This window comes from Amblyraja radiata, chromosome 6, assembly GCF_010909765.2.
Source record: "Amblyraja radiata isolate CabotCenter1 chromosome 6, sAmbRad1.1.pri, whole genome shotgun sequence".
In the NCBI taxonomy this organism is placed as follows: domain Eukaryota; kingdom Metazoa; phylum Chordata; class Chondrichthyes; order Rajiformes; family Rajidae; genus Amblyraja; species Amblyraja radiata.
In genome coordinates, this window is record NC_045961.1 from 53,175,137 (window position 1) to 53,187,364 (window position 12,228).

General features: G+C 43.7%; 1 protein-coding gene across 2 annotated transcripts in view; it reads right to left on the minus strand.

Moving 5' to 3' along the window:
* The window catches only part of slc7a1 (solute carrier family 7 member 1), a 62,088-nt gene that overhangs the window by 16,157 nt on the left and 33,703 nt on the right, over positions 1-12,228 (minus strand). For both annotated transcript variants that reach the window (XM_033022848.1, XM_033022847.1), the window contains exons 4-6: positions 10,577-10,751; positions 2,450-2,580; positions 1,680-1,902 (exon numbers count right to left, since the gene is read on the minus strand). In XM_033022848.1, the coding sequence (XP_032878739.1) occupies positions 1,680-1,902; positions 2,450-2,580; positions 10,577-10,751 (529 nt within the window). The remainder of the gene's footprint in view (positions 1-1,679; positions 1,903-2,449; positions 2,581-10,576; positions 10,752-12,228) is intronic.

The window sequence follows — 12,228 nt, forward strand, 5'->3', positions numbered from 1 at the left end:
ACTCTCTTACTTGGGGTCCTGAACCAACCTGATTTTTCCAGTCTACCTGCATATTGAAATCCCCCATCACCACAGTGGCATTACCTTTGTTACATGCCAGTTTTAACTCCTGCTGCAACGTACACCCTACATCCGGGCTACTATTTGGGGGTCTGTATATAACACCAATTAAGTGTCTTCTTGCCTTTACAATTCCTCAACTTAATCCACAGTGACTCTACCTCGTCAGTCCCTATGTCTTCCCTCACAAGGGACTGAATTCCATCCCTCACCAGCAGAGCTACCCCCCCCCCTCTTCTGCCCACCTGCCTGTCCTTTCTATAGGATGTATAACCCTGAATATTAAGTCCCCAGGCCCGATCCTGCTGCAGCCACGTTTCAGTAATCCCCACAATGTCATCATCTACCAACCTCTAACTGAGCCTCAAGCTCATCTACTTTACTTCTTGTATTTCACACATTCAAATACAATACTTTTAATTCCTTACGCATCTCACCTTTCACATCGATCCCTATTACACTTTGCCATACTCTCCTATCACTCCTATTCTCCTTGCTCTTCTTCAATGTACCATATCCACTTGAGGGAAGCCAAAATATGTCACTTCCAACAGAACAACCCTGCAGTATTGCAATGACAGTCTATAAGTTTGCAATCAAATCTGTACAACTGCCAAAGGTGAAGAAAAAACATGAATTTAAAAGAAAATCAAGAAAATGCAGATATTGAAAACTTGAAATAAAATCTCAAGACAGCAGGTTAGGGGGAAGAGTCACATGTTTCAGGTGCCAGGATCTTCACGTGACTGTGATGGTCTTGAAATCAGCATCATCTTACTCAGCCATTTAATGAACACTAACATAAGCACAATGCTGAGGCCATGCCAAGCTCTGTAATAAGCAATTGTCTTTTACAGATATGCCTCACAGCAACTGCCCAGCAGAAAGAAAAAGATGATTACAATGTTAATCAGTAAAACATTTCTAAAACTTTAAACAACCCATTCAAAGGAACAGAGACAAGTCAATGCCTACTAGGAATACAGTCAGCACCAAAATGGTGGCACTCTCTATTGAGCCTGATTGTCTACAGACTCATTAGGAGGGGTAAAGGGAGTAATTTGAATTCCTAGAAGCAAGCAATAACATGCAGCAAGCCAAAAACGTCTAATGCCTTGTTGAAATTCTTAACGTGCACTCTAGTGATGAAAAGATATAGCGGAATCAGCACAACAATCAGCCCCACCACTGCACGCTACCATATTCCCCAAAAGGCTCAAACTAACTGAAGAACCCGACTGCTTTTATCATTTCTCTATCCACTTTACAACATTAAATACGCTGGTACTAACAACAATATTATATGTATGTTCCAAACAAACGAGAACCAAACAAAATAAAGACTTCAAATCATGCCTCTGAAATGAATTTAATGCCAACATAGCTAAATGGTTTAAGCAGTTTCAAAGTTTTGACCACCCGAACATTTGATTAAATGGAAAATTAGCAGTGAACGATAATGATTCCTTAAACATTTACTGTTCAGCCGTTTCATTTTGTGAATTTTCAGGACCAAAATGCATACTTATTCATGCACACTAAATGTCAAAATTTCTAAAGAAACATTTGCATCCAATCCAATCAATGACCAATTTAAGAAAACAAGATTGTGCAAATACCTGGTGGAGAGAGCACAGAGCGAACCCACTGCAACAGCATATTTCGCCCCATCCCATCCAATGTATTTGAAAGCGACTGGCAATGGGCTGTTCTTGTCCAGTAAATAATATGGCATCATCAAAGTAAGGGCAGCAGATACTCCAAAATAGGCAACAAAACAGATCAAAAGGGAAGCAACGATTCCGATCGGAATGGCTCGCTGGGGGTTTTTTACTTCCTCACCTAAAACAAAGTGGAAAAGCAATGTAAAACCTTAGACTGCACATTTCTGGTGCATCATAATAGCTCAACAGCCACATTCAAGTGAAAGGAAAGCCCAGGTAAGTAGTATTAACTGTTGGAAATGTTACAGTTTAGCTCTTAATTTCCTGCATGCTTCTCGATACCCTGCAATAGACTTTACTGTGTCTGGTTCAAACAGCTCAAATTTATCACCAGTTCTTTACCAAAAAGTACCCAGGTTGCAATTATTAATAGTATTTTATAGGGCAAGAGGGATGGGGATGAGGGGGTGGTGGGGGGGAATGTAACCCGAAGCCTAATGCAAGCCAGTTACATCACCATGTATCCTTCAGGAATCAAAAGCTGGATCTTAAATAGCACTGGCAGTTTAGCACAAAACAATCCTTTGGCTTCTATCAAAATTAAACTGGGGTATCAAGTGGTCAGCACAGTTTCAAAAGAAAAACTTGTTCAGATAGTGGTCAGAAACGTGCAGCCAATTAAAAACAAATATCATCCATATATCATGACTTTGTTTTCTCCTCACCTGTAGTTGCAATACAATCAAATCCTACAAAGGCATAGAAGCACGTCGCTGCACCCGAAAGCACTCCTGAAAAGCCATATGGCATAAATCCCCCGGAGCCATAATGCCAGGTACCGTCTCCTTCAGTGAAACTGGAAGAAAAAATTAAAGAATTTAATTTTATGAGTGAGCAGTCTGGGATCGTGATTAATATAATAGCTGTGCCAAGTATTGTTTCTCAAGATCTACCTTAGTGATTTCAGAGACAGCGGAATGTTTCACCTGGCTGGATTGTCCAGAATCAGAGGTCACAGGGAGTAAGATATTTAGATGAAGAGAAATTTCTTCATACATTCTCAAATAAGGTGAACCTGTGTAGTTAACTAGCTTTAAATGAAATAGGTTTGTAAACAAAAAGGCTAAGATATGTGGGAGTAGAAGTATGATAGTAAGATAAAGTGATTGTAATTAACAGCACTGCAAACCACTCCTATTATTATATTTTGATGTTAAAACTGAAAATATGGGCTGATGGACCTCATCCCAGGATCCCAAAAGGAGGGGCTAGGTTAGGGAGCAAGCCAATGCTTTGGTTTAAAATTTCTACAATTCTCCCAATTTAGGGAACAGTTCCATGAGATTGGAAAAGAAACATAACGTTTATTTGAAAAAAGAGACAAAAAACAGTTTAAAAAAAAAATAGGCTTGTTAGTTAACATTATCTGCCGTGTGAAAATTAAAGATTAAAAAGGTAAATATTAGCAAAGATTAAAAAGGTAAATATTAAAAGAATTAAGGTAACCAGGCAAACTCAACATGGGTTTGTGAAAAGGAAAGGAAAGAAATAGATGTTTGACCAATCCATTGAAGCAGTAACATGCAAAAAGCTCAGTGTCAAGAGATAAAATTAGGTTGGAGGGGGGACATAGGGGGTCAGAGGGTACATAACAGATCTATAATTAAGTGAGCGGACACGAACTTGCAAGCAATATAATGTAGAAAAATGTTACTTTATCATTATGATGTGAAAAATTATATAAATGATGAGAGATAAAAAGTACTATACTTAACAGCTGCGGCCCACCTGCAGTCCGTCTGTTTTTTTCTTTCGTTTTGTTCCTTGTCATGTTTTAGTTAATTTTGTTTTATTAAGTTGTGTATGTGTGTGGGTGGGGGGGAGAAACATGTTTTGGTCTCTTCCTTCGGGGGATGCGACTTTTTCTTCGGTCGTAGTCCCCGTCTCCGTCTGCGCCGAGGCCTAATGGCGGAGCTGGCGACATCGGAGCTGTAGCAGCAGCAGCGGCGGCAGCGGAGACCTGACTCGGCCCCGAAACTGTGGCGGCGGCGGCGGCAGCAGCGGAGACCGGACTCGGCACCGAAGCTGTAGCAGCGGCAGCAGCGGCAGCGGAGACCTGACTCGGCCCCGAAACTGTGGCGGCGGCAGCAGCGGCAGCGGAGACCGGACTCGTCACCGAAGCTGTGGCGGCGGCAGCAGCGGCAGCGGAGACCCGGCTCGGCCCTGGGGCTGTAGCAGCAACAGCAGCGGCAGCGGAGACCCGGCTCGGCCCTGGAGCTGTAGCAGCAACAGCAGCGGCAGCGGAGACCTGACTCGGCCCCGAGGCTGTGGCGGCGGCAGCAGCAGCGGCGGAGACCCGGCTCGGCACAGAAGCTGCGGCGGCGGCAGCAGCAGCAGCAGCGGCGGAGACCCGACTCGGCCCTGGAGTTGCGGCGGAGGCAGCAACCACCCGCGGAGTTTGAACCGTCGCCTCGGCGCAGAGGGAGAACAAAGGGGGAAGAGACAGAGACTTTAAGATTTTGCCTTCCACCACAGTGAGGAGGTGTTTGGTGAACTCACTGTGGTGGATGTTAAATTTGTGTTGATTGTGTGTTTTTGCCATTTTTAAAAATTATATGTATGACTGCAGGGAAACAAAATTTCGTTCAGACCGAAAGGTCTGAATGACAATAAAACGAATCTAATCTAATCTAATCTAATCTAATCTATGGGATCTGCAGAGAACTATAAAAATAACATGCCAGCACTAAAACTAATTCAAATAGTAATTAGAATGTTATTGCTCATTGCTGGAAGATCCAAATAGAGAAGCAGGAGTGTTATGTTCCTGTTTTAGAGGGCATTGTGAGAACACATCTAAAGTATTGTGTTAAATATTAAATCCTTCCTTAAACTGTAAGTTCAGTGAAAGTTTACAAGACTAAAGCCCCTATCCCACTCTCACGACCTAATTGGCGACCTCTGCCGAGTTTTCCCTTCACTCATACTCGCAGCATGGTCGCCACGAGGTCGTAGGAGATCTTCGTAATTCTTCTTCATGCTCGTGAGTGGTCTCCGCATACTCGTGACCTCAAGTAGGTCGCGGTGTTTTTTCCAGCCTGATAAAAAATGTTCACGAGTAAAAAAAGGTCGCCATGGAAAACATTTTTTTTGACTTTTTACTCGTAGGTAGGTCGTGATGCTAGTCGTAGGTGGTCGAAGGTAATAGCTCCGGGGTGAAAAAAAGGTCAGTCGAAAAAAAAGTTATTTAAACAGCAGAACGTCACATCTGTCACTCCAAGGCATGTTCATTCATAGCTGGAGAGTTTTTTGGAGGAGACTTGTGTTTTAAGAGATGGCACTAAAAAGGCAGCAGCTCAGGGGGAGGGCACAACCCTAAAAAAAACCTGCCATGCAGGTGTTGCCCACCCAGGAGTGGCAGGAAGTGATGCCACAGGAGGTGATAATGCAGGAGGAGGTAACCCTGCATGAGACACCCCTGGAGGAGGAGACCACCACCCCATCCTTCACTGCCTCATTTGAAGACAGCAAAGCAGCCCTTTCTCCTGTGTCTGACACAGCATCAGAGGCAGATGCCCCATTGGTGGTAAGGGAGGGCTGGAGGAAGGTTATGACCTACACCTTCACCAGGCAGCAGGAGGGGGTCCTTGAGGAATGGTTCCAGCAGAATGCCATCCTGTACGAAAAGGAAAATGAGGGGTACAGAGACAGGGACAAGAATGGCATGCTTGTCCATTTTACTTAAAGTTCCATCTTTTGTCAAAGCCCAGCACCACTCTCTTCCAGTCATCTGGTGTACTGGGACAGTCCATCACATCATCTCCATTCACCCATTGAGACCTCTTCTTGTACTTCCTCTTCACCCTTGCTCTTCCCCTTCTGCCTTTCTTAAAAGGCTGCTGAAGCAAAAGGGCTACTGCAAACAGCAGTAGTTGTATTTTTACTAACATCCTCCAAACTAGTTCCTTCCTTGCTTGTATTGTTCACAATAATTTTCCAGAGACCAACGTACGTGGTCGAAGCCAGTATTTAACATAGTCGAAGGAGGTCTTCTTCATAGTCGAGGGAGGTCTTCAACATAGTCGTAGGAGGTCTACAACATAGTCTTGGAAGGTCGTACACAGTCGAGGAAGGTCGTAGATCATCGCGACCTTGATTTTTTTTTAGTCGCTTAAGGTCACCAGAGGTCGCGGTGGAGGTCTTCTAAATGGGACAGGCCCTTAATAATTGGAATGGACCTTATGATGGAATATTAGACAGACTGAGCTCGCATCTATCTGGTGGTGTTAAATAAGAATAACAATGGACTAGATTGAAAGATACTGGTACCCGATGAGTCCCGAGAACGGAGGAGGTGAAGATAGAGAGAATGTTTCCCCTTATGGAAGAACCTAGAACGAAAATAAGGAGTCTCGCACTTAAGATAGATGACATACAATTTTAGCTGTGAGTCTTTGTAACGTTCTTCCTCAAAGGATGGTGGAAGTCTGAACCTTATTCTTTAAAAGCAGAAGTAGATAGATTCTTGGTATCAAGTGCAAATAGCAGTGTGGAGTTGAGATCACAATCAGATCAACCTGATCAAGTGTACTCTGGGACATAGTAAGATGCTAGGTAAGAAATTGTGGGTCCCTGGTAGAGATATTTGTACCACTGATAGCCATGGGTGAGGTGTCTGAAAATTGTGGTCAAAGCAGTGCCTTTATTTAAGAAAGGCAGGGAAACCCTTGGAACTACAGGCCAATGAGCCTTACATCAGTGGTGGACAAGTTATTGAAAGGAATTATGAGGATCTACATCATAATGGAAAGGTAAAGACTGATTTGGAATAGTCAGCATGTAAAATGATTTCTCCCAAATTTGATTCATTTTATTTTTTGAAGAAGTGTCCAAGAAGATTGATGAGGGCAATGCAGGAGATGTTGTCTACATGGACTTCAGCATGGCCTTTAACAAGGCATTACATGGTGGTATAGTAGGTTGGTCCAGAAGGTCAGATCATATGGGATTCAGGGCAAGCTAGCCAATTGGAAAAGAAAAATGGCTTGAAGGCAAGAGACTGAAGCTGCATAGCCTATGACTGTTTTCCCTAGAAGGTAGGAAACTGAGGGATGATCGTCTAAAATCATGAGGAGCACAGAAAAGGTGAACTGCCAGTCTTTTCCCCAGGGTAGGGGAGCCAAAAGCTAAAGGACAGAGGTTTAATGTTTGAGGGGAAGGGTCCATTGTGAGAGGTACGGACAAGGGTTTCTGTGGCAACAGACGGGATTCGAGGATGGTGTGCTGCCTCCCTGGTGCCAGGACCCAGGATGTCACGGACAGAGTGCAGAAAATCCTCAAGGGCGAAGGTGAAAAGTCGGAAGTTGTAGTGCATGTTGGCACAAACGATGTCAGAAAGAAGGGGATGAATATTCTGAAGCGTGACTTTAGAGAGCTCGGAAAAATGCTGATAACCAGGGTGGTTATCTCCGGTTTGCTTCCAGTTCCTCGTGCTGGACAGAGCAGGAACAGGGAGATACAGGACCTGAATGTGTGGCTGAAGAACTGGTGCAGGGGGCAGGGATTTAGATTCTTAGACCACTGGGATCTGTTTTGGAGTAAGGGGGAACTGTACAAAAGAGACAGAATGCATCTTAACGGGTGGGGGACCGGCATTCTGGCAGGCAGGTTTGCCACTGCGACACAGGTGGTTTTAAACTAAATATGAGGGGGGGGGGGGGGGGGGGGGGGGGGGTGTCAAATGGAATAGTCAAGGGCGGAGTTAAAGGGAAAGGGAGTAAAGGGATAGTTAATGACCCCAGAATTAACGGGAAAGAAAGCTCACAAAGGGATAGGAGAGTATGGCCAAGTGTAATAGGGATCGATGTGAAAGGTGAGATGCGTAAGGAATTAAAAGTATTGTATTTGAATGCGCGAAGTATAAGAAGTAAAGTAGATGAGGCTCAGTTAGAGGTTGGTAGATATGACATTGTGAGGATTACCGAGATGTGGCTGCAGGAGGATCGGGCCTGGGAACTTAATATTCAGGGTTATACATCCTATAGAAAGGACAGGCAAGTGGGCAGAGGAGGGGGGGTAGCTCTACTGGTGATGGATGAATTCAGTCCCTTGCGAGGGAAGACATAGGGACTGATGAGGTAGAGTCACTGTGGATTGAGTTGAGGAATTGTAAAGGCAAGAAGACACTAATTGGTGTTATCTACAGACCCCCAAATAGTAGCCCGGATGTAGGGTGTAAGTTGCAGCAGGAGTTAAAACTGACATGTAACAAAGGTAATGCCACTGTGGTGATGGGGGATTTCAATATGCAGGTATCCTGGGAAAATCAGGTTGGTTCATGATCCCAAGTAAGAGAGTTTGTAGAGTGCCTCCGAGATGGATTTTTAGAGCAGCTTGTAATGGAGCCGACCAGAGAAAAGGCAATTCTGGATTTAGTGTTGTCCAACGAACCAGATTTGATAAGAGAACTTGAGGTAAAGGAACCGCTTGGAGGTAGTGATCATAATATGATTAGTTTTAATCTGCAATTTGAGAAGGAGAAGGTTAAATCGGAAGTGTCAGTGATGCAGTTGAACAAAGGGGACTATGAAGGCATGAGAGGAGCTGGCCAAGGTAGACTGGAAAGGGATCCTAGCAGGAATGACGGTGGAACAGCAATGGCAGGAATTTCTGGGCATAATTCGGAAGATGCAGGATCATTTCATTCCAAAAAGGAAGAAAGATTCTAAGGGGAGTAGCAGGCAACCGTGGCTGACAAGAGAAGTTAGGGATAGAATAAAACTAAAAGAAAAGATGTATAACACAGCAAAGAGTAGCCAGAAGCCAGAGGATTGGGAAACTTTCATAGGACAACAGAAGGAAACAAAACGGGCAATACAGGCTGAAAAGATGAAGTAGGAAGGGAAGCTGGCCAAGAATGTAAAGAAGGACAGTAAAAGCTTTAGATATGTTAAGGGAAAAAGAATAGCAAAGTCAAACGTGGGTCCATTGAAGGCAAACACGCGTGAAGTTATTATGGGGAACAGGGAATAGGCAGAAGAGTTGAACAGGTACTTCGGATCTGTCTTCATTAAGGAAAACACAAACAATCTCCCAGATGTCCCAGAAGAGGATAGCTAATGTTATCCCACTTTTCAAGAAAGGAGCGAGAGAGAAAACGGGGAATTACAGACCAGTTAGCCTGGCTTCGGTGGTGGGAAAGATGCTGGAGTCAATTATTAAAGAGGTAATAATGGGGCATTTGGATAGCAGTACAAGGATTAGTCCAAGTCAGCATGGATTTATGAAAGGAAAATCATGCTTGACTAATCTTCTGGAATTTTTTGAGGATGTGACAAGTAAAATGGATGAAGGGGAGCTAGTGGATGTAGTGTATCTAGACTTTCAGAAAGCCTTTGATAAGGTCCCGCACGGGAGTATTGTGTACAGTTTTGGTCTCCTAATTTGAGGAAGGACATCCTTGTGATTGAGGCAGTGCAGCGTAGGTTCACAAGATTGATCCCTGGGTTGGCGGGACTGCCATATGAGGAAAGTTTTAAAAGACTAGGCTTGTATTCACTGGAGTTTACAAGGATGAGGGGGATCTTATAGAAACATATAAAATTATAAAAAGGACTGGACAGGCTAGATTCAGGATAAACGTTCCCAATGTTGGGCGAGTCCAGAACCACAGTCTTGGAATAAATGGGAGGCCATTTAGGACTGAGGTGAGAAAAAACTTTCTCACCCAGAGAGTTGTGAATTTGTGGAATTCCCTGCCACAGAGGGCAGTGGAGGCCAAATCACTGGATGGATTTAAGAGAGAGTTAGATAGAGCTCTAGAGGCTGGTGGAATCAAGGGATATGGGGAGAAGGTAGGCACGGGTTATTGATTGGGGACGATCAGCCATGATTACAATGAATGATGGTGCTGGCTTGAAGGGCCAAATGGCCTCCTCCTGCACCAATTTTCTATGTTTCTATGTTTAAGAGAGATGTGAGAGGCTACGGTTTCCATACAGCGAGTGATGTGTAGATGGGGACGTGGAAGTACAATTATAACTTTTAAAAGACATTTGGAATGTACATGGATAAGAAAGATTGGGAGGAATATGGTCCAGGCAAATGGAACTAGCCCGATTAAGCAACATATTCAGCGTGGTCAATTTGGGCAGAAGGGCCTGTTTCAAGGCTCCATCATGCCATTTATTGATCTGCACTATTTGGATTGTGACAAACTTGACTCTTTCTTGGCAGCACGTTCAGTTTCAATTACTTTGGATGCCTCCAATGGCATATATCAATGTCACAATTGTAACAGGCACATGGGAAAGGCCCCAAATGTGCAAGCCCTGTTTAGTACAGGGATACCCTCTTAGGCCTTTAGTGTAACAGAATTCCACAGCCATAAGCCAATGAACACGGTGCTCATTGGCACAGTGAAAAGGGTACGAACACCAATTTCTGGGCAATTAATTTTAGTCATCAATGTTGTCCAATACAACTCATTTTATAAAGCACCAACTGATTTATTCAAGTTTCTCTGACGTTGCTGAATTTGGACTTCCTCTATAAGTTGTATCTCACTTGTAGTTCTGTATTCTATAATTCATATTTTCTATCTCCCTCCCCATTTTACTATTCACAGGCCTCATACTTCACCCCTCACATATTGACTATTGATTTGTCCAATAGCTTTTGTGATATTTGCTTCCTTCTGCAGTTGCAAGTATTTCTGTTTTTATGTCAATTTCTCTCTCTCTCTCTCTCTCTCTCTAGTTCGCACATTACTTCTTCCTCACTCTTACTGACAAGGCAGACAGAATGTTTTCTCCATTTCAAGTTAATCATTAGGTAACATTTTTCCCACTCACTTCTCAGAGCCAGTATTGTTTGTCCCATTAATAAAGGTATTCTCACTGAGCTGCCAATTTTTCAATGAACCTTTTACAAAGCCGGATACCATGACGAAACATAGCACAAGTACATTGATGCAGGTGAAGACTTTGGTCACCATTGCAGACTCCTTCACGCCAAACGATAATAATCCTGCACAAAAAGAAAATGACGTATCAAAAACGAGTACTCCTCTTATAAAATCCTTCTGAACACCCACACACATACTAAATGTTTATCCAAAAGATTATACAAATTAACAGAATTTCTAAAAGTTTGAACTGTAATATGGTTGACATGGAAACTAAGGAAAGGAAATAATATTACAGATGCTGGAATCTGAAACCCAGTGTGTTAAGCAGCATCTGTGGAAAAAGTCAATCAAATGTCAATCTGTGGAAAAAGTCAGTCTCATGGCCGGTTCTCACGGTGCGACCTGACGCAAGATGTCACCAGAGTGAAGTGGTCGTGGTCCAGCACGAGTTCCGCACGATATAACGGGGGGTAGATAAAGAGTTCCCACGGTACTCGGCAATTCTGTCATTTGTGCGAGTGACTTGTCCGTCTCCCGATCTTTCCCGTTAATCGTGAATGAACATCGTGGACTGTAGTGTAGTTAATCACGTGGCACAAATGATGTCACTTTTTTTCACACACTATATAAATATCCTCCGTTCGTAGAATTGGCTCATTTGCAGACATGCCTATACAAAGTTGGTTCGAGTACAGGCTGGTTGTTATTTTCATTGACGCGCTGTATGCATTAGCGCAACGTGCATCGAAAACGCTTGCGTGAAGGCAGAAGGGTGAGATTAATTAAAAAGAGAATTAAGAGGAAGTCTCACTGGGTTAAGCCCATGTTTCAACGGAGAGGATAAAAGTGCGAAGAGGATAAAAGTGCATTCAAAAACGTTGTCAGAATTTCACCCGAGCTCTTTAATGAGTTAAAGAATAATTTGGGACCTCTGCTGAAGAAGACTGACACTGTAATGAGAAAGGCACTGGAACCAGGGTTGCGCATAGCAATCACCCTCCGCTACTTGGCCTCAGGCGATTCTTATAAAAGTCTATCTTGCAACTTTCTTGTCGCCACCTACAGCATCTGTGGTATTGTCCGAGAAACCTGTGAGGCGATCATCCAATTTTATTCAGCTGAAGTGATGGAATGCCCCAGTACACCAGATGCGTGGAAGAGAGTTGCACTGGGGTTTGAAAACAGGTGGAACTTTGCTCACACATGTGGGGCTTTGGATGGCAAGTATGTGGCAATTCGTAAACCACGGTGGCTCAAATTATTTCAATTACAAGAAATTCCACTCAATTGTACTCATGGCGGTGGTTGATTATAACTACAACTTCCTGTATGTGGATGTGGGCACACCTGGAAGTGTTGGTGATGGCCGGATTTGGAAAGAAACCTGGCTTGGAAAGAAAATGGAAGGTGGAACAGCAGGCATGCCTGATCCAGAACCTCTGTCAGGAGAAGACAGCCCGGACATCCCATATGCGATGGTTGCTGATGAAGCCTTTGCACTACGGCCCTGGATTATGAAGCCATATCCACAGAGGAATCTAACTAGGGAACAGAGGATCTTCAATTACAGGCTGTCAAGGGCCAGGAGGGTAGTAG